We start from the raw sequence: 20,446 nt of genomic DNA, 5'->3' as shown, positions 1-20,446 counted from the left end.
TTGAGTTGGTGATGCCATCCAACCATCTCATCCTCTGTCGTCCCCTTCTCCTCCTGCCTTCAGTCTTTCCCAGCATCAGGGTCTTTTCCAATGAGTCAGTTCCTCCCATCAGGTGGCCAAGGTATCAGAACTTCAGCTTCAGCATTGGTCCTTCCAGTGAATATTCAGGACTGATTTCCTTCAGGATTGACTGGTTTGGTCTCCTTGCAGTCCAAGGGACTCTCAAGAGTCTTAATCATCTCTTTAAAGGTCCTACTCCAAAAAGAGTCACATGGGGGATTAGGGCTTCAACATGAATTTGGGGGGGAACACAATTTATTGTAGAACAAAGCTGGTACCAAGGGAGCTAGAAGGCACGCAGTCAGCCTCAGAGAACTGACTCTTGAAAGTACTGCCATCATGGGTGTGGGGTTGTTTCATTTAGGATTTACAGGGAGCTGGGTGTAACAGAATCCCTAAGTAATGCAAGGGTCATTCTTCCACCTACCACACAGTCTGTTTTTTGGCTCCCAGAGGAAAAGCCAGTCTTTGCAGGGGCTTACATGCCCTGCATGGTCTGCCCCTGCCCATCTCCCTGATCTCGCCTCCCACCCTTTCCCCTTTCTTTATTCTGCTTCTGCCATGCTGGCCTCCTTGATGCTCCTGGGACTCACCAGGCAGACTCCTACCTCAGGGCCTTTGCTCTCGCTATTCCCACTGCCTGGAATGCTTTCCTTCTAGATCCCCTCAGGGCTCCCTCCCTCTCCTCCTTTAGGTCTTTGTCCACTGTTGCCTTCTCAGCTAAGCCTTCTCTGCCCTTTGTTTAAAACCTCAACCCCCAAACACTCTCACTCTTCTCTATCCCTCCCACCCCAACACATCACAGGTGGCTCAGTGGTAAGAATCCCTGGGTTGGGAAGATCCCCAGAAGAGGAAATGACAACCCACTCCAGTATTCTTGCTGGAAAATCAAATGGACAGAGGATCCTGGTGGTCTACAGTCCATGGGGCTGCAAAAGAGTTGGACACGACTGAGTGACTGAGCACGTGTGTGCATGTGTGTGCGTGCACACACACACACACACACACACACACACAGTTCCCCAACAGTCTTGCCCTCCTTCTCTCTTTATGCCTCCCGCCAACACACCACATATGTTATTTATTTTGTTTCTTGACTCTTCGTTGCAAGAGTGACCCTCCAGGAGAGCAGGGATGTTTGTTTTGAACTGTGCAAGGCACACAGTTTATTTATTGCTGAATGAATGAATAAATTAGAGGGTGAGAAATGGAACCCACATTGAGGACAGGGTTACGTGGGGGTAGAGGAGAAAGTGGCTGCCCCGAACTGGGGGTGTGGCGGGAAATGGGCAGAAGTTGGCCACAGGTTCTGAGAAACTGAATTTTAAGAGGGGCTGGATCTGCCTGGACAGGGAAGGGGCCCCGGCGGCCATGGAAACTGGCCTGGACTGTCCTCTGGGGCCACAGGTTCGTGAAGCCGGAGCTTGCAGTCATGTGTCTTGTGCTCTGGGGCACGTGTGGTGGGGAGCCCAGGGGAAGGGGCTTCTAGGGAGGTCAACAGAGCTGGGTGGGGCGCTGTGGGTTGAGAAGAGGGAGCCCGGCCAAGCAGGGGCTTGTGCAGTCTGGCTGGAAGCAGGCCTGAGACCACCCTCTGGGGGCTTTGGAGTGGAGCGGGGGTAGCAAGAGCCTGCTTTTCCCAGGCATGGGCCCAGGCCAGGTTGCTGGAGGGCCAGACCTCAGGGCGTGCTGTTCGCTCGCTGCGGGGTGAGGAGCTAGGCCCGTCACCATCCTGCTGTGCTGCCTAAGCCACGGCCGCGTCCATCTTGTCGACCTTACAGCCTCGGGGCCCCAGTCGTGCTGCGTCTCTGCGGAGGCTTTTCTGCGGGTTCAAGGCGCGGGGGGGAGTCTGACGCGTCTCCTCTCCTTGGCTGGCCTCACCTGGGACCCCTTCAGGGCGCGGGCACCAGCTGGCAGTACGGGGCAGGGTCGGGGTTCAGCAGATCCTGGGGGGAAGGGGAGGGAAAGAGACGGAGGGGTTGTTGTGGTTTGGGGGTGAGAGCCAGGGGGAGACAGAGACACAGAAAAGGAGGGACAAGGAGAGTGAGAGAGACAGAGAAACAAAGTTCTGTGCAGAATACAGAAAAAAGAGTTAGGGAGAGACGCAAGATCACAAGGAGCCGGGGGCGGGGTGGGGAGACCCCTCAGGGGTAGAGAGACACGTACAGAGAAACGTAAGATAGGACGCACAGGGACACAGTCGGAGGCAGAAGCTCAGGGGCAGACGGCGGGCGACTGGCTGAGACCCAGGCCCAGAAACGGGGGCGCCCTGCGGTGGGGCCCTGACTCGCTGTGTGACCCTGGGCAAGGCCCTTCCCCTCTCTGGGCTTCATTTCTTCCTGCATTGGCTTCCTTTGACGCAGGAAGAAACTGTAACCCACCCCTCCTCCGCCCCTCGCCACCGAGACGGGAAACGACTTGCCCGGGAAGTCTCGGCGAGGGGGCTGCGCACTTCCTTCCCGGGAGCTCGGGAGTCGGGGGCGGGGTCGGAAAGGAAGCCCCGCCCACCGAGCCTGACGCTCCTGACCCCTCCCCCCTCCTCCAGCTCCATACCTGGTAGGGGTGGTTCTCAGGCTGCGGCAGTGGGGGCGGTGGGGGTGGGGGCGGGGGCAGAGGCAGGTCTGGCGGCTGCAAGGGAAGAACAGAGGTGAGCCAGGGCCCCGGCACCCTAACACCCCCCCCCCCACCTTTGCCCTGTGGTATCGGGACAGACCTGGACTCCGGGTCCCCATTGCCCCTCCCTGACTCTGAGGCCTCTAAGTGAAGGGAATTAACCTCCCTGTACTCAGTGTTCTCCTCTGAGAAATGGGTACATGGGAGGGGTAACTAATGGCCTGACAATCACCCAGATAATGCTCAGCCTCCCCGTCAACACATGTGGGTCTAAGCTTTCAGTCTTAACTGTTTAAGTCCCTTTTCCTTCTCCTCCACCTTCTTCTTATTTCTTTTTTTTTTTTTTTTCTGATTGCGCCATGAGGCTTGTGAGACCGTAGTTCCCTGATCAAGGACTGAACCTGTACCCTCGGCAGTGAAAGTGCAGTCTTAACCAGAGCACCGCCAGGGAATTCCCAGTCTCTCTCATTTCTTACTTTAAGCAACCCTTTCCACCTGTAAAGGAAATATCTGCTTAGTGTAGAAAATCCTCTTTTAAGAATCCTGTCTTAAGTTGCCACACTTCTAAGAAGAAGATAAAGCCCACCCACCAGCCTCCATGCCCAGAGACAAATTGTCTTTGTGTTGTGCTGTTTCCTTTTAGTTTCTTTTGCTTATATTTTTAAAATAGGGAGTGGCCTAGCCAGGGAACAGCAGTTCCCAAACTGTGTGACAAGGCACCCTAGGGCGCCCCAGCGCACTCGGAAGGGAGGCAACAGGTCAAAAGGAGGCTTTAGGGGAGAGGGGCGGGGGCTCACCGTGGCAGTGCTCATGGGCCCCGTGTCACAAGGGGACACCAGGAGGACTGGCGATGGTATTGCTTCATAGATGCTGTCATCACCTGAAGCAGAGGACAGGAGGAGGAACCGGCTGACAGGTGGCCCACAGGTCCGTTCCAGCTACTGCAACTAACATTTGTGTTAAGCCCTCTTCTTGCCCAGCCCTGTGCTGGGGACACAGTAGTGACTGAGGCAGCGCTGGCCTTGCCCTGCCTTCCTGGGGCTCATGGTTCAGTGGGGGAGACAAACCTGTCCTCAGTTGAGGGTGACCCAGAGTGTGCAGAGCTGGAGTGGGGGAGCCCACAGGGCTCCTGGAGGGGGGCCAGGGAGGACTTCCTGGAGGAGGGGACCTCTGAGAAGAGCAAGAGAAGTGGGAGCCACGCAAAGGCAAGAGCGCAGGTGTGCAGAGGCCTGGCGGTGAGAACGCTGGTGTTTGAGGGACTACGTTTCATCTGTCTGGATTGCATTGGGTAGGTCAAAAAGTTTGTTTGGGTTTTTCCATAAGATCTTATGGAAAAATCTGAATGAACTTCTTGGCGACCCCAATATATATATATATATATATATATTTGTTTGTATTGTTTTGGAGATGGAAATGTTACTTATGAGAGATGAACCCAGGAAAGACAGAGGGGACCAATTAATGAGGGGCCTTGAGAGTCATGTTAAAGAGTCTGAACTTTGTCCTAAGGGTACTAGGGAGCCATAGAGGGTTTTTGAGCAGAGGAGAGACAGGGTCAGAGATATAGAGGGACTCTGCTCAGAAATGGGGTGGAGGCGAGGGTGGGAGCTGGGAGGACAGTGGGGAACTGGGTTGGGAGATCCAGAAGATGGAGCTTGGGTTGGGTTGTGGCCCGTTGGAGGACAGGAGCCAGCAGCGTTGTGGTGACAGAGGACAGGAGTGCTAGACATTGAGAAAAGGAGGAGAAACAGGTTTGGGGTGAGCGCTAATGTGCTCAGACTCCGTGGGCTGAATCTGGAGAGTCCCAGCAAGGTCTGGGTGGGGGAAGTGATTGGGAGGCCCCAAACTGGGGACCACAAGGGGGTTTTTGGCTGGGAGGCAGAGGAGGAGGGGGCCCTGAGGAGAGCCGGGTTGCGAGACGGGGGTCTCTGGCTTACCAGCACGATGACTGGGGCCCAGCTCTGGTTTCTCTGTGGCTGTTATCCTGGGGGCACATGGAGGAAAGGCTATTAGAATTGAAAGATGCTCAGGTGGCTGGAGAGAGACTCAGAGAAGCTGGAAACCCCATCAGGCCCTAGAGAGAGAGAGGATCCCCGCTTCAGAATGACCCTGGACAAGTTCTGCCCCATCCCAGCTTCTCCACCCATAATCCCCAGGCACACAGTCGTTCCTCAGGTTTCCCCTGCTGCCGCCTTACACAGGGCATCCTTAACCTCGTCAGTTACACAGACCACCTGAACGATTCAGCTCCACCTACCTGTTTCATGGTTTCCTTAATATTCCTCTTTAAATCGGCTCTTTTGAATACCCTTATTTAAAAAGTACGTGACCTCCCTACCACGAATTCATTAATTCACTAAACAAATATTTATAAAAACACTGACCACGGGCTGGGCACTGTTGAAGTCACTGGGGGCACAGCTGGGAACAAGACTGACAAAGACCCCTGGTCTCCTGGAGTGGACGCCATAGTGAGGAGAGAGGGAGAGGATTAGAATAAATGATGGGACATTGAACATCAGGGAATGAAACCCCTTCCTTCAAAAGGGATGAAGGAAAATGAAGACTGCAGGGGCAGAGGGTGGTATGTGTGTGTGTGTGCGCAGAGGGTGGTATATGTGTGTGTGTGTATATGTGTGTGTGTGTGTACACAGTTTCAGGCAGGGCGGTTTGGGGTGCCACATCGAGAAGGTGACAGCTGAGCAAGGGCTTGAAGTAGCCAGGGGGACCAGGTGTGCAGAAATCAAGAGAAGAAAGTTCCACGTAGTGATGACAGTCTGTGCAAAGGTCCTGAGGCAGGAGCCGGGACAGCAAAGGAATAGTAAGGAGCGGAGTGTGGCTGGGGTAGAGAGAGTGAGGGAAAGAGTGGCAAGAGGTGAGATCAGGGAGGCGAGAGGGTGCGTGGCAGATTGAGCTGGGTCTTGTGACCATGGTGTGGACTTTGGCCTTGACTCCAGGACCAGAGCTGACTGATTTATTTCTTTATTTGACTCTGTCGAGTCTTAGTTGCAGCCCAGGGGAATCTTCACTGCATCATGTGGGATCTTTGCTGGCTGAGTAGCTACAGTTCCCGGGCTTAGTTGCCTGTGGGCTCTTAGTTCCCAGGCGAGGGATCGAACCCATGTCTCCTGCCTAGCAAGGCTGATTCTTAACCACTGAACCACCAGGGGTGTCCCTGACCAATTTTAACAGACTCTCTGGCTGCTAAGCGGGATAATGGGAGACAGACTGTGCGGGTGGGAGTGGCAACAGGGAGACCAGTTGGAAGCTGTTACATTGTGAATGAAAGTACAACTCCATACAGCTGCTGCTAAGTCATTTCAGTCCTATCCGACTCTGTGCGACCTCTGAGATGGCAGCCCACCAGGCCTCCCCGTCCCTGGGATTCTCCAGGCAAGAACACTGGAGTGGGTTGCCATTTCCTTCTTCAATGTATGAAAGTGAAAAGTGAAAGTGAAGTCGCTCAGTCATGTCCGACTCTAGCGACCCCATGGACTGCAGCCTACCAGGCTTCTCTGTCCATGGGATCCATACAGCTGGACATAAGTATAGAAAGTGAGAAAGGAAAAGTCAAACAATGGTTTAGATTCATAGCTCCATATGTTGCTGATTTTCTCTTCGTAGAAGATAGCAAGCATTAGAAAGGCGTTAAAAAAACCTGATCAAGGCGTTCATTTGCCGCTCTCAGAATCATGCAAAAAGAGAAGAAAAAGGAGTTATTTTCCCCATCTGATTCAACGCCTTTAAAAATATCATAACTTTAAAAATGTCATCAAAAGGTTAAAATTTTTTTAGATTTCGAAATGTTTCAAATTTACCTAGAATCACTGGCCCTGTGGGAAGGAAGCTGGTCAGAGGGTCAGGTTATACGGTGTCTAGCTTTGGTTCTGGAGCTTACAAGGTAGGCAGGTAAGGTTCACTCTCTTGAGAACTTTTGCCATTCATGAGCCAGTTCGGTGCCATTTGTTGAATGACTTCTAGTCTCTAAGGCGCTGGCAAACTATGGTGTTTGTGTGTGTGTGTGTTTGCCCAGTCATGTCCTTCTCTTCGTGACTCCATGGACTGTAGCTCCCTTTTATTTACTTATTTATTTTGGCTGCATCCGGGCTTAGTTGTGGCGTGAGGGCTTCTCTAGTTGCAGGACACAGGCTTAGGATCTTAGTTCCCCGACCATGGATTGAACCCTCATCCCCTGCATTGCAAGGTGGATTCTTAACCACCAGAGCACCAGAGACGTCCCCCATCACCTCTTTTTGTATCACCTTTGAGATGACAAGGATATCTAGCAGGTATGGCTCATGTGCCTCCACTTCCTTTGATATGACTGTGGCAGACATTGTTAATCCATCGCAGCATCTTTTCTCACTAACTTAGATGGGACTCCCCACCTCCTTTTCCATTAAGCTGTCTAGTGCCTAGAATAGTACCTGGCCCATAGCAGGCCCTCAACAAATATGTGTAGGTTAATTTACTGATTGGAATTGGGCTGGGAGGTGAAAGCTGTTTGCCACCCCTAAATTAGAACATATTCAGGGAAAACAAAATCTTGAAGGTCAGGAAGCTATAACACATAAGGAAGAGTTGAGGGAGGAGACAAAATTACTGCTTTCATTTTCTAGGGATTACTGAGTGGAAGCAAAATTAGACTTCTTAACTCAGAATCAAGATAGGAGACAAAGTTCTGAAGAGGCTGATCTCATGAGAAAGGAATTTTTCATGAATACACTGTTCCCTGGGAAAACAGCCTTCCTCCCCCTTCTCTCTGTGCCTCTCCCTCTTCCTGCCTACCCAACCCCTCAGAGGTAAGCACCATCTGTTGCCTTTGCCTGCCCGCCATCCACTCCCATTCTTTGGCAATTACATCTGGTTTTCTTTTGAGGAACCTTCCCCACTCTCAATCCATTTCATCATGTGGAGCCCGGTTTATCTCTCTGGCTTCAGGGTTATACAAGTAGCTCAACTTTGCATTCTAAGACCTGGCCATGGTGATTATTTCATGTAAGGACATGTGATGTAGTTAAGCTGGTGAGAGGCAGCTCTGGGGTTTTTGATGGAACTATCAGGAAAAAGGTACTATTTTTCCTCTTGGGTGGCTTAGCTGGAATATAAGGCTAGAGCCACTGAGAGCTATCTTGTCACACCTTAAGGGGAGAACCTTCCTGGAAATGGAGCCACCGTAGAGAAAAGGAGAGTTGAGGGGTCTACATTCTATCAGAGTTTCTTGATAGAATTGAGCCCCTGGATCCAGCCATAACTGAAGCTCACTTATATAGGACAAGAACGTTTCTTATTACTTGGTAAGCCAATATAAAGGTAAGGTCTCTGTCCCTTGCAATGCAGAATTCTGTCTAATACAAGGTAGGAAGATCCTCTCCACCTCAGGGGTTCCAGGATGGATGAGATTGTGTATGAGTTGGATGATGTGACTTACGGAAGAAGAATCAAGGGGATCCAAGAGGGCAGGGGGAGCAGACTGACAGGGAGAGAGGGCTGGGGCTCCTGTACCTGTGGTTCTGAGCCCTCCAGCCTCTTGTCACCAGGAGATAGGCAATGGTGCCGACGAACAGACACCCAGTGGCAAGAGATCCAATGACGATAGCAGCCACAATCCCAGCACTCACAGGCAGGTTGGTAACGGGCAGCTCCTTAGGCTTTTCTGGGGAGTGAGAGAAAGAGAGAGAGAGAGGGCCATGTGATTCTTTGGAAGGCCTCCCCACCACCCTCCCCACTGTATCAGTGACAGTCCATAGAACGCTGAAGTGTGATTTCATCTTCCCAGCTCAGAGCTTTCTCCTGTATTTCAGATCTGAGCATCCAACTGTCCGGTTGATTCTGCTGCACAGAAAAGTCAACATGTCCCAGATGGAACATCTTGGCTCCCCCCACCTCAAAATCTCTGCTTCTCTAGGATTTTCTTCCAACCTCAGCACATCCCATACCTACCTCGTGACACGCTGCCCCACCCTTGCTCCAGTGACCGGCTTTTTCTTGCCTCAGCTGATGACCCCTCCATCCTTCCAGGAAAAGGGTGAAGTTCTGGACTGTGTTTTGTCAGGAACATAAAGGACTCGTAGGATTCTCAAACTCAACATGCCAGATCTGGGACCAAGCCTTACCTCACTCTGGCCCCCTCCTCTTAAGAGGACCTCCAGCCTTTAATCTCAGTCTGGACATCTGTTTTATCCCAGTCTTTCTTGGTAGCTAAGCCTGGGGTTTAGAATCCACTTGCCAGTTCAGGAGACATAGGAGACACAGGTTTGATCCCTGGGTCAGGAAGATCCCCTGGAAGAGGGCATGGCACCTACTCCAGGATTCTTGCCTGGAGAATCCCCACAGGACAGAGGAGCCTGGTGGGCTACAGTCCACAGGGTTGCAAAGAGTTGGGCACGACTGAAGCAACTGAGCATGCAATTCAACAAACAACACATTCCAAGCCTGGCTCCCTGCCATTCTGGAGACTCTCTGCGTTGTCTAGGATCCTTGAATTTGTTCCTTTTCTGTTTAAATCAGCCAGAAGCAGTTTCTGTTGCTGTAGCAGAAAACTTCCCTGATTCACATGATTTTCACAGCTTGTTTATATTTTCTGCCTTTTATTTTATTATTTTTAAAAATGTTATTTATTTAAAAATTTTATTTATGTTTGGCTATCTTTTCTGCCTTTTATTTTATTATTTTTTATGGGTCTTCGTTGTGTCCTGCATCCAGGGCTCTTCGGTGCGAGGGCTTCAGTGGTTGTGGTGTGCAGGCTTGGTTGCTCCAAGGCATGCGAACACTTCTCGGGCCAGGGATCCAAATGGTATCCTCTGCCTTGCAGGTGGATTCTCAACCACTGGACCACCAAGGAAGTTTTTCTGCCTTTTATTATAGACAGTGAGCTTGTGAAGAGCCAGCCTGTGAATCACTGTATTTTCCGAAGTTGATTGCAACTGAACACCCTTCTTCAATATGACTTTGCCATTCTCCTATCTATCGGAAGGTCTAATCTCCCTCCCTTGAATGTGGGCCGACCTTAGTGATTCACTTGAAAATCAGAAGAATACGGTGTAGACCAAGGTGAATTTCTGTTGTGGTCTTCCAGAACACTTCCTCTTCCCATGCTTTCCCATCATGAACCCAGAACCCAGCTACTGTGTTGTGAGGAAGCCCAAGCAGTCACACTGGCGAGGACGCATTGATCAATAGGATCAATGATCTTATTGATAGCCCCAGCTGAGCTCCCAGCTGACAGCAAGTGCATAAAGACACCTCTGGGTGCTTTTGGCTTCCGGCATTTGAGCCAAGCTCAGCCTTTTGAAGCCTTTCATCTAAGGCTGGATATCACGAAGCTCTCTGTATTCTTGATCCCAGAAATCATGAACATAATAAAATGGTTGTTGTTTTATACCATTGAGTTTGTCCCACAGCAAGAAGTAGCTGGAAGTAATTAGCCTCTAATTAAAATAAATTAATTAAAAAAAAAAAAGAAGAAGTAGCTGGAACCGAGCCTCACATTCTGTTTCTTCTTCCAGGACTGAAACATCTTTTCTTTTGGCTTTTCTCTTCACTGGTCTCTGGGACCATCTATTCTCAGTTCTACTAACAAAAAATCTGGGTCTTCCATGGAGTAGATTTATCCATGTTGATCCTTTTATTTTTAATTTTATTTTTGGCTGCACTGGGTCTTTGTTGCCGCATGGGAGCTTTCTCTAGTTGTGGAGCGGGGTCTGCACTTCATTGCTGTGTGAGGGCTTTTCATTGCAGTGGCTTCCCTTGTTGCTCAGTACAGGCTCTAGGGCGCATGGACTTCAGTAGCTGTGGTTCTCAGGCTCTAGAGCGTGGGTTCTGTACTTGCTGCATACAGGCGTACCTGCCCCACAGCATGTGGGAGTCTTCCCGGACCAGAGATCGAACCTGTGGCCCCTGTGTTGGCAGGTGGATTCTTAACCACTGCACCACCAGGGAAGTCCCTCCATGTTGATCTTTGGTAAGATAGAATCACATCGAAAAAGTGCTTTGAGAGACCAGTATGCAAACCGACAACTGTCAGACCAGCTCTGAAAACAGAATTCTGACTCACAAGGTACGGCAAACTGCCTAGGAAACCAACCCTCTTACAAACAGCCCAGGAAGCCAGCTAAAGTCAGACTTACAGGAAGCCAGATTTCTATCTCTAGTGACAACGCAGGAAGCTGAACAATAACTTATGTAACAATCAGTGCCAAATGGCCAGGACTTGATTAACAACTAACAGCCTCCCTAATTTTTGTCCCTTCTTTCTAACTCAGGGCCAGCCAGAGAAAGCCAAACACGTATTGTAACCAATCACTTAGGGTGTCCTGCCTTTCTGTGCCAACAGCCTCCCACAAGGACACACCTGTAGCCTTTCCTGTTTTTCATTCCAAGGCTTTTCCACCTCTCTGCCTGCCCTTGAGTCTCTGCCAAAATGCAAGGGATAGTGGATGATGCCCCTGCTACACACAAGCTCTGAATTAATAGCCTTTGTTTTCCTCCCTTGGTTATCCTTTATTTCCACAGCTTCAAAAGTAGCAGCTTCACATGGACTTGCCATGGCAGTCCTCTAAAGCAGGGGGTCTCCAAACTCTGGGATCTAATGCCTGATGATCTGAGGTGGAGCTGATGTAATAATAAACAGAAATAAAGTGCATAATACTAGTAATGCGTTTGAATCATCCCCAAACTACTCACCCCACCCCACCTGCCACGGAAAAATTGTCTTTTACGAAACCCATTCCTGGTGCCAAAAATGTTGGGGATCTAAAGGATCCTGTGGTGGTGGTGATGTCGTTGTCCCCATTTTACAGACATAGGAACAAAGCCTCTGAAAGTTTTGGCCATTTCACTAAAGGTCATATTGACACCCGTGTTATGCAGTCTATGCAGTCCAGGTCCCAGGTACAGAAACTGGTTTTTTTTTTTTTTAAACCACACAGGTTAGTTGTGTTTTATCAACAGGATGCTGCAAAGACCCGAGACAAAACCAGACTGAACTGGCTAGATCCAAGAAAGCCGACTGTCCTTGCCTCGTTTATCTCTGTGTTTTCATACCAGGCCCCGAAAACTGAAGAACACTTGCTCTGATTTATTTCCATGTTTGTTTCATAGCACTTGATATCTTCCAGCGATGCTTTGCAGCTGTGCGCTAAGAGACATACAGTGGTCAACCGCCCCAAAACCGGCTCTGACATGACCCCATGAGTGCGCCTGTGCAGCTGAGACCCAGAGGTGTCCGAGAGTTACCTTTGTTTTGTTAGATCTCTGCCCGAAGAGGGGATTTATACTCTGCTAGGCAAAATTAGCTTCCTTGGTGGCTCAGTGGTAAAGAATCCGCCTGCCAATGCAGGAGACTTGGGTTCGATCCCTGGGTCAGGAGGATCCCCTGGAGAAGGAAATGGCAATCCACTCCAGTATTCTTGCCTGGGAAATCCCATGGACAGAGGAGCCTGGTGGGCTACAGTTCATGGGGTTGAAAAGAGTCAGAGGTGACTTAACAACTAAAACAATAAAGACTCAGTTAGAGCTATGTGCAAAGGAGCATGGGTGACTGCGCGTGCCCAAGGCTGCCCCTGAAATCTCCACCTCTTTCCTAGAGCCCTGATGACCTGTTTCCTAACCCTTAAAATCCCCCTACTCCTCTCCCTTCAGAGGGAAGAGGCTTTTAGAGTAGAAGTTCCCCTTCTGCACTCTCTGGCCACTCTCAAGCCTGTCTTGCTTGCACCAAATTCAATTTCATTATTGGCAGCTCAAACTTGAGCCTGAGTGGGAAAGAACTCCCTGAGCCGGGGGGCGGGAGTGGGGGCGGCTTTGGGTTCAGCTAGGGCCTCAAGGGCAGGCTTTGTGTCTAATTCCGTAACTGCATTGTGGGTCAGGACTAAACCCTTGACTCCATATAGTTAGTTTACGATGATAGCTGTTAACACTCAGGCAGAATCAAGACCTAACTAGGAGCATAGACTCTGGAGCCAACTAGCCCGGGTTCCAGTCCAGCATCTGCTTCTCCCTATGTGGATGACCTAGACAGGTTACTCAGATTGTGCCTCAGTTTTCCCATCTGTAAAATGGGGGTCATCACGCCATGATTGGGAGGGCATAGACGATACCTGTGTGAGAAACGCACTGTACATGGTCAGTCAGGGGCAGTCAGGCTCCACAATTAATCCCCATGGGTACCAAAGGGCCTGAAGACTGAGGAAACCGGGCAGAGTTTCTCAAAGGCCCCAAACCCTCATGACTAGGTTTCTGGGACTGTGGCTCCCCTCTGTACTTTTGAGCCAAGTTGCTGTTGCTTGCGGGCTGTGTGACCTCGGGAGACTGCCTTCCCCTCTCTGAGCCCCAGTCTTGTCATCTGTAAACTGGGGATGGTTTACAGTATCTACACATCCTGAGCCTTCACTTGTGAATCATGTGCCTTGGGAGTCCTGCCAGAGACTCCCTTTCTTAGGTTCTTTTTCCCTGGGGACCTGTCATGTGAGCCAGGCTCCCTGATTTAGATGGGTCCATGTGAAGCCAGATGCAGGTACCACGTGGGGCCTGTGATGGTGAGGCTGGAGCCGGCACGTCCGCCAACATATAAACTCCACAAAAGCAGTGATCTCTGTACTTTCCTTCTGTAAACTCAGTGCCTGGCGTACAGTAGGTGCTCAATGTAGATGCTCGTTGAATGAATACATGAATGAATGCAGCCTTCCAAGGGCCCTCAGGCAGGGGTTCTGGGCCCCAGGGGCCCAGATGTTGTGGGCAATGGCTACTCCAGTCGGAGCAGTTCCACCAAGGTATTTATACCTTGTTCCTTGTTTCTAGCCTCGGGAAGGTCCTGCGAACATGTACTACCCTTTTTATTTTTTTTTTTTATAGTTTCTTTTTTTTTTTTTAATTTAACCATAGTTGGTTTACAATGTTGGGCTAGTTTTAGCTGCATAACTTCAGATTCTTTTATTGTAAATTGTTGCAAGATACTGACTATGGTTCCCTGTAGTAATGTTAGTCACTCAGTCATGTCCGACCCCATGGACTGTAGCCAAGCTCCTCTGTCCATGGAATTCTCCGGGCGAGAATACTGGAGTGGGTGGCCATTTGCTTCTCCAATGGTTCCCTGTGCTATACAGTAAATCCCTAATGTTTATCTATTTTATATAAAATGCTCTGTATCCCATATTCTTCATTTATCCCTTCTCATCCCCTTTGGTAACCATAAGTTTGTTTTTCGTATCTGTGAGTCTATTTCTGAGTTTTTAATAAATTGATGTGTATTATTTTTTTTAGACATGCTAAGCTTTATTAAACCCCTTTCTGGGGACTTCCCTGGTGGTCTAGTGGCTAAGACGCTACACTCCCAATGCAGGGGGCTTGAGTTCAATCCCTGGTCAGGGAATTAGAGTCCACATACTGGAACTAGAAGGTCGCATGTGATGCAACTAAGACCTGGCACAGCCAAATAAATAAATTTAAAAGATAAATATATTTTTTAAAAAACCCTTAAAACACCTTCCTGCACATGCCAGTCGGAGTTGGCTTCTGTTACAGCCAAACTCCCTCATGATGAAGAGAGATTGAGTGTGCGAGTTACCTGGGATGCTGGAAATGCTGTTGGCCATTTCCATTCCCACCTAGGTTGGGGGGCTGAATTTGGGGCCCTCCAATATAAATGTCTGGGGCTGAGGACACCCACCCTAACATGAGGACCCTCCCAGCCAATCCTATTCCTAATTCCTCTGCCTTTTCCTCTGCTCTTCTTTTTATGCTGGGCTGAACTGCCTGGCTTCCCTGCTCCCTGTGCTCAGCCCCCTGAAATCAAGGCCATTCCCTGCCTCCTTTGCTTGCTTTCTCCACGGGGACCCCTCAGTACTTCCATGGGAGTCCGTGTGTAAGAACCTCGTGGCAGGAGGGCCAGGGCTATGCACTTGGTTCCTCCCCTTCCCAGAGGCGTGCTCTGGGACCTGCTCTGGGCCTCCATTTACCCTTCTGTAAAATGGGGACCATCCCAGGGCTACCTGCAAGGTTCTTATGGGAATGGAATGAAGTGAGGTTGGCAAAGCACTTAGTTGGAGGTGCTGGCAAGTAGTAAGTGCTTCATAAATCAGAGATGGGGTTGCAAATATTTACTGAGCTGCTCATGTGTGCTAAGCCATGCTCTAGGCAATAGGAGATTGATGATGAACAAAATGATAAAGTCTACCTTGTGACTGTTGAGTCCTGGCTCATCTTCCCAGCTGTCACCCCCAGCTCCCCTTCTGGTTTGTTGTACTTGATCCCATCTCCTCGGAAAAGGGGTGGGCCTATGACTCAAGGGGAAGCAGACCCACAGGCCAGATAGAGCCAACCAGATTCTCTGTCTGTCTGTCTCTCCAGCTCCCTTTCTCTCTATCTCTGCATCTTGGAAGAGAAGACTCAGAATACGCAAAAAAGCCTGTGTAGTGTCTTGGTAGGAATCCTTGGCTGTGAGAGCAGAATGGAGCCCTGGAGCAGAGATGAGACCAGAGATGGCACCCCCTGGAGGGGGAGGGAGAACCTGCTTTCTCGCAAAGCTTCCTTTCCCACCCTCCAGGCTGGGCGCCTGGTCCATTCATTCATGCAACAGTGTGACTGGCCCTATTCTAGGCTCTGAAGAAGCAGCTGTGAACCCAGGCCTAATATAGAGCCCACATCCCAGGGGCTACCTCTGGGGTTCTACAAGACATCCCCACTCTGAGTCAGTTGGAGAGAGCTTCTATCCTTACAACCCAAGTGTTAGTTGCTCAGTCATGTCCGACTCTTTACGACTTCATGAACTGTATAGCCTGCCAGGCTTCTCTGTCCATGGAATTCTCCAGGCAAGAATACTGGAATGGGTTGCCATTCTCTTCTCCAAGGGATCTTCCCAAACCAGGAATTGAACCCAGGTCTCCCGCATTGCCGGCAGATTCTTTACTGTCTAAGCCACCAGGGAAGCCCGTGGCCTTGGCTCAAATTTATCCTGCAGTGCTGACCTCCTAGGATGCCCCCTGTTCACTGCCCTGTCTCAGCCATGCTGGCCTCCTGCCAGCTAATTCATGAGCCCTGCAGCTTCCTGCCCCAGGCCCTATGCACAGGCTGAGCCCTCTGCCCATACACCTTCCAGAGCTCCTTTCTTCTCTAATTAGAACTTCCAGGGGAATTTTCTGGTGGTTGCAGTGACTAAGACTCTGTGCTCCCAATGTGGGGGGCCTGGGTTCAATCCCTGGTCAGGGAACTAGATCCCACATGGTGCAACTAAGAGATCGCATGCCACAGCTAAGGCCCAGAGCAACCAAAACAAAAAGTAGTGAAGAAAAAAAAAAAAAAAAGGGAACTGTTGATCATCATTCAAACTGAAGGATCACCTTTTCAGGCAACCTCCCTGACACCCCTCTTTACAATCTCATAATTCCTGCACTTTCCTTCCCAGTACCTGCACTGTGCATAAGACTGTATTGTAGGTGTGTGTGATTATGAAGTTAATATCTGTCTCCGTCACTGGGCTGTGAGCCCCAGGAGGGGAAGGTCAGGGCTGCCTTGGTCACCACTCCGTCCCCAGCGCTGCCCAGCACCGGCCAGACACAGAGGAGGCCTGGAGGAGGTGGCTCTTAGCGGGTGCTTGCTGAAGGAAGAGTGAATGAGGAATTTAGTTCCTGCAGAGGCAGTTGTGTGTCTAATTCAGGAGGCACTGCATTCGAGTCCCATCTCTGCTGCTGATTTGATGGTGAGCTGCCTGATACCCTGCTTCAAACCTTCAGGATAAAACAGAGATTCCACCTGCCCTGTGCCCAATGGATGGGTTAAGCTGTGAATCGATCACTCTCCTGTTTAAGCCCTCTCGTGGCTTCTTGTCAGTCTTGCCATGGCCTATGAACCTGGCCCCTGTCTACCTCTCAGACCTCACACCCAACTCGCTCACTGTCTTCTAGCTATGGAGTCCATCTGTCTATACTTTAAACACACCAAACTAGTCTAACCTCAGGGCCTTTGCACATGCTATTCCCTCTACCAGGAACTCTTGCCCTAGAAATCTTCAGGACTCCCTTCCTTCTTTTGCCTACTTTCTCAGCAAAGCCTATTCTAGATCACATCATTATTTATTTATTTTTATTGGACAAGTCTAACCTCTCTGTGCCTCAGTTTCCTCATCTGTAAAATGGATCTAATAATGTTACCTACTTAGCAGAGCTGCAGTGAGGATTAAATGAGTTATTATGGGTAAAGCTGGCATTTACCTATTATTAAACAGGTCATTTAATAGTATAGCATAGGGACTCTACTTCACGGTGAGTTGAATGGGAAGGAAGTTCCAAAGGGAGGGGATGTATAGGAACGGTACGGTAATAACACAACATTGTAAAGCAACTAGACTTCAGTAAGGATTAATTAAAAAATAAAAGGGTGAGTATGGTCCATTTTTCTTACTCTGTGGTCTGTTTGTTTGGCCGCACTGATGCACATGTGGAATCTTAGTTCCCCAACCAGGGATCGAACCTGTGCTCTCTGCAGTGGAAGCAAGGAGTTGCAACCACTGGAACACCAGGGAATTGCCACAAGACGAGTTCTTAAGGTGATAAATTAGAACCCATGATGACAATCACAAAGGTAAAGGGATGAGCAGAGTCCTGTGGGGACCTAGGTGATGAGTGACCAAGTCTGCCTGGAAAAGTTAAGTCATTCCACTCCCAGCTTCATTGAGATATAATTGGCATATAATAGTTCATGGAGTTCTGAGAAAAGAAACACATGAATTAATATAGGGTATGGGCCGCCGTCTGTGGGGTTGCGCAGAGTCGGACATGACTGAAGCGACTTAGCAGCAGCAGCGGTTCTCAAACAGGGGTGACGTTTGGCAATGTCTGAAGACGTTTTTGGCTGTCACTACTGGGAGGGCACTATTAACCTCTAGTGACTAGAGCCCAGGGAAGGTGCTAGATACTTGACAGGGCACAGAACTGTGTAGCCTCTGCTACGAAGGAATAGCCAGTTGAAAATGTTAATAGTGCCCAGATTGAGAAGTTGTGTTCTAGGGCAGGTGTTTAGAGCTGTTTTTGATCCATAACAAGTACCTAAGAAATATTAGCTGTTGCTGTTCTCTGCCACCATATATCTGTTTTGCTCAGAGTAGATTCATCAATACATTTTTTTTTTTACTGTACTGTGAAGCTTGTGGGATCTTAGTTCCCTGACTGGGGATCAACCCTGGGTCGCCTCAGTGAAAGTGCCAAGTCCTAACCACTGGACTGGCAGGGAATTCCCAATAAATTCTTGACTTATGAACATAGATCCCTCAAGACTAGGCATACAGTAGGTGCTCAATACACATTTCATGAATTCATGCATGTGAAGAATAAATGAATGGTGCATTCTCCAGGGTCCGGCTCAGTGTCTGGCACAAAGTAAGCATTCAATAGATGTGTTCTTAGTTAATGCACCAGAGGATTAAATGACAACTTCGGGGCTGGTACTGAGTTAAGTGCTCAGCCAATATGTGTTGCATGAAGGAACAAGAGGACCAGATGTTTGCGCAGAGCTTGGTGGCTGCTCAGGTCGCACTAGCCTCCCCACTTCTTTCCCCAGTGCCCAACACTCACCGGCCACCTGCACCTCAGTCTTGGCCCGCATGGTCCAGGAAGGGTTGATGGCGACAGCTACCTGATAGGTGCCGCTGTCTTTGGGCTGGGCGTGACGCAGCAGCATGGAGCCATTGGAGAAGCCAACAATGTCTCGCTGATTCATGGCGCTGCCATCCCTCTGGGGTCGTAGTAGCTTGGGGATGTAGGTGAATAACATCGTGCCGCCATTGGCCTCCTCCCCCAGGTACCAGCTGAAGTCCTGGAAGGTGTTTGGGATGCCCTGGACAGACAGGAGAAGGTCCTGGTTCATTTGAGGCTGCTCCGGAATCTTCTGGATGCGCAGGGCTGCCCAGGAGCCTTGGGGGACCCAGAGGGCCAGGATGGAGGCTGTGGGGTTACAGGGGAGGCCTGGGGTCAGAAGTGTCGGGCAGGGACCATAGCATTCTCCTCCCTGTAGGTCCTCAACTGCAGGCTCTGAGTGCTGCTCATTGGAGCAGTGCTGGGATTGATGAGTGATATCTGTTCTGGGTGCAAGAGTGGGACCCAGGTATGAATGGCACAGATATGCCATCCCATTGGTCCAGAAAGTTTTTCGGCTTGGAGATGGTATGTGATCTGCCTCCAAACACATGGACTCTGAACTAATTTATTAATTTGTCTAACTAATAATTGTTTGACCAATATATTGTTCATGCTACAATACCAGTTATATATGATATGTCTAAAATTCCTTATGGACTTCCCTGGTGGTCCAGTAGTTAAGATTTCCAATGCAGGGGGTGTGGGTTTAACCCCTGGTCAGGGAATTAAGATCCCATAAGCTGTGTGGTACAGCCAAAACAATAATAAAAGAAAATAAAATTCCCTAGATTTCTAAGCCCTGGGAATTCAGCAGGGAATCAAGCAGAAGTCAATTCCAGCCTTCGTGGCCCTGACATTCTAGAAAACTCACAGGTTAAATGGGGATGAGGTTGTGGTTCTTCTGCCCCTCCCTCCCATCTTAATGTCATAATTTCCTTTCCTCTGACAAATTTTCCCTCTTTCAAGAGGAAACCTCAGCCCCTGGGCTAAGAACCCCTTCTCCCCTCAGCACTGGGGGTACAATTCCTCCTTACCTGAGAGAAGGAGGCTCTTGGGGAAGGCGTGCTGGGACCCAGCAGGAATCTCCATCTTGGTGTCCTATGGAGATGCCAAGGGGCCACCTACTGGACGCCGAGGGGGCCCGAGGGTGGGCCCCTGGCTATCCGAAGTGAGCCCGCTCAGTGGGAATCCCGGGGTGCTTCTGAGACATGGCTGAGGCTGGCCCAGCCTGGCACCCCTTTTCCATAGGCTCAAGGCCTCACCTGTGCTCCTTCAGATGAAGGATGATCTGCACAGAAGCTGGTTGAACCAGTTTTCCAGGGTGACTGAGGAACTTCCTAGGGTTTCTCAAGACTCCTCCCTTGACCCCTTTACATCTCTTCTTCCCTGTCAGTAGCAAGGCAGTAATTATAACAGCAAAAACAACAGTCACAGCAGCCTCGGATTGAGCAATCCCCCTTGGGCCAGGCAAGGAGGTCGGTAATACCTTGTCCCAATACCTCATCCCATATCCACCATGCGTAACTTTCTGTTTCATGGAATGAGAAAGCTGAGGCTCAAGGAGAGAGGCAAGTCGATCAGCAGGTGGAGATGGAATCTGACCTGTGGCTGGCTCCCTCTGAAGCGCTCAGCATAGTTGTTCAAAAACATCCCTCTGTTCGTTCATTCCAAGATGCACACGCTATGCCCAGCCCTGGGCCAAGTGATGCTGAGAACAAGGTAATGACTGAGATGGCTCCTGCTCTGCCCTCGGTCCACAGCGGGGCTCACAGGTCTGTGTGTGTGTATGCATGCGTGTGTGTGTGTGAGACAGAGAGGCCCATCCCCAGACAATGATGATACAGAGTGATCATCAATGCTGGGATGGAGGAGCCTCGGGGCCTGGGAGAACCTGAGGGAATGCCTTACTCAGCCAGAGAGGCAGGGCGGACTTCCTGGAGGAGGGCATGCCTGTGCTGAGACCTAGAGTAGGAGGAGGAATGCGGTGGGATGGATTGCGGAGAGGTATACCAGGCAGTGTGAACAGCACAGGCAAAAGGCCTGGAGGCTGAGACAGCCCTCGAGGCGCACTGAGGAGTCAGCAAAATCCTGGAAGGATGGAGGGCCGAGCAGGGAGGAGGTGTGTGTTGGGGGGTAAAGCTGGAGAAGTG

At 50.0% G+C, this 20,446-nt stretch overlaps 1 protein-coding gene and 1 long non-coding RNA gene across 2 annotated transcripts; one reads left to right on the top strand and one right to left on the bottom strand.

The window, feature by feature from the left end:
* Nucleotides 1–1,394: 1,394 nt before the first annotated feature.
* Nucleotides 1,395–20,091, bottom strand: CEACAM19 (CEA cell adhesion molecule 19). The gene is made up of 7 exons (XM_025269274.3): nucleotides 19,331–20,091; nucleotides 18,234–18,602; nucleotides 8,176–8,326; nucleotides 4,608–4,654; nucleotides 3,468–3,550; nucleotides 2,611–2,685; nucleotides 1,395–2,003 (listed from the first exon to the last, which is right to left on the bottom strand). Exons 1-7 carry the CDS (start codon nucleotides 19,383–19,385, stop codon nucleotides 1,950–1,952), a joined length of 834 nt encoding a protein of 277 aa, XP_025125059.2. The 5' UTR covers nucleotides 19,386–20,091; the 3' UTR covers nucleotides 1,395–1,949.
* LOC112580321 lies at nucleotides 4,661–9,344 on the top strand. Its single transcript, XR_003104693.3, has 2 exons — nucleotides 4,661–7,967; nucleotides 8,475–9,344. It is a non-coding gene; the product is annotated as an uncharacterized LOC112580321 (long non-coding RNA).
* Nucleotides 20,092–20,446: the final 355 nt, after the last annotated feature.

This window comes from Bubalus bubalis, chromosome 18 (assembly GCF_019923935.1).
Source record: "Bubalus bubalis isolate 160015118507 breed Murrah chromosome 18, NDDB_SH_1, whole genome shotgun sequence".
Lineage (NCBI taxonomy): Eukaryota > Metazoa > Chordata > Mammalia > Artiodactyla > Bovidae > Bubalus > Bubalus bubalis.
The sequence above is the reverse complement of the archived record's forward strand: the minus strand, read 5'-3'. Positions and strand labels throughout refer to the sequence as shown.

Coding starts and splice junctions, on each gene's coding strand:
- CEACAM19 (XM_025269274.3), bottom strand. CDS start 19,385: ATGGAGATTCCTGCTGGGTCCCAGCACGCCTTCCCCAAGAGCCTCCTT. Junction 2,686..3,467: donor GGCCCATGAGCACTGCCACG/GTGAGCCCCCGC, acceptor CTTCCCTTGCAG/CCGCCAGACCTGCCTCTGCC. Junction 2,004..2,610: donor CTGAGAACCACCCCTACCAG/GTATGGAGCTGG, acceptor CCTTCCCCCCAG/GATCTGCTGAACCCCGACCC.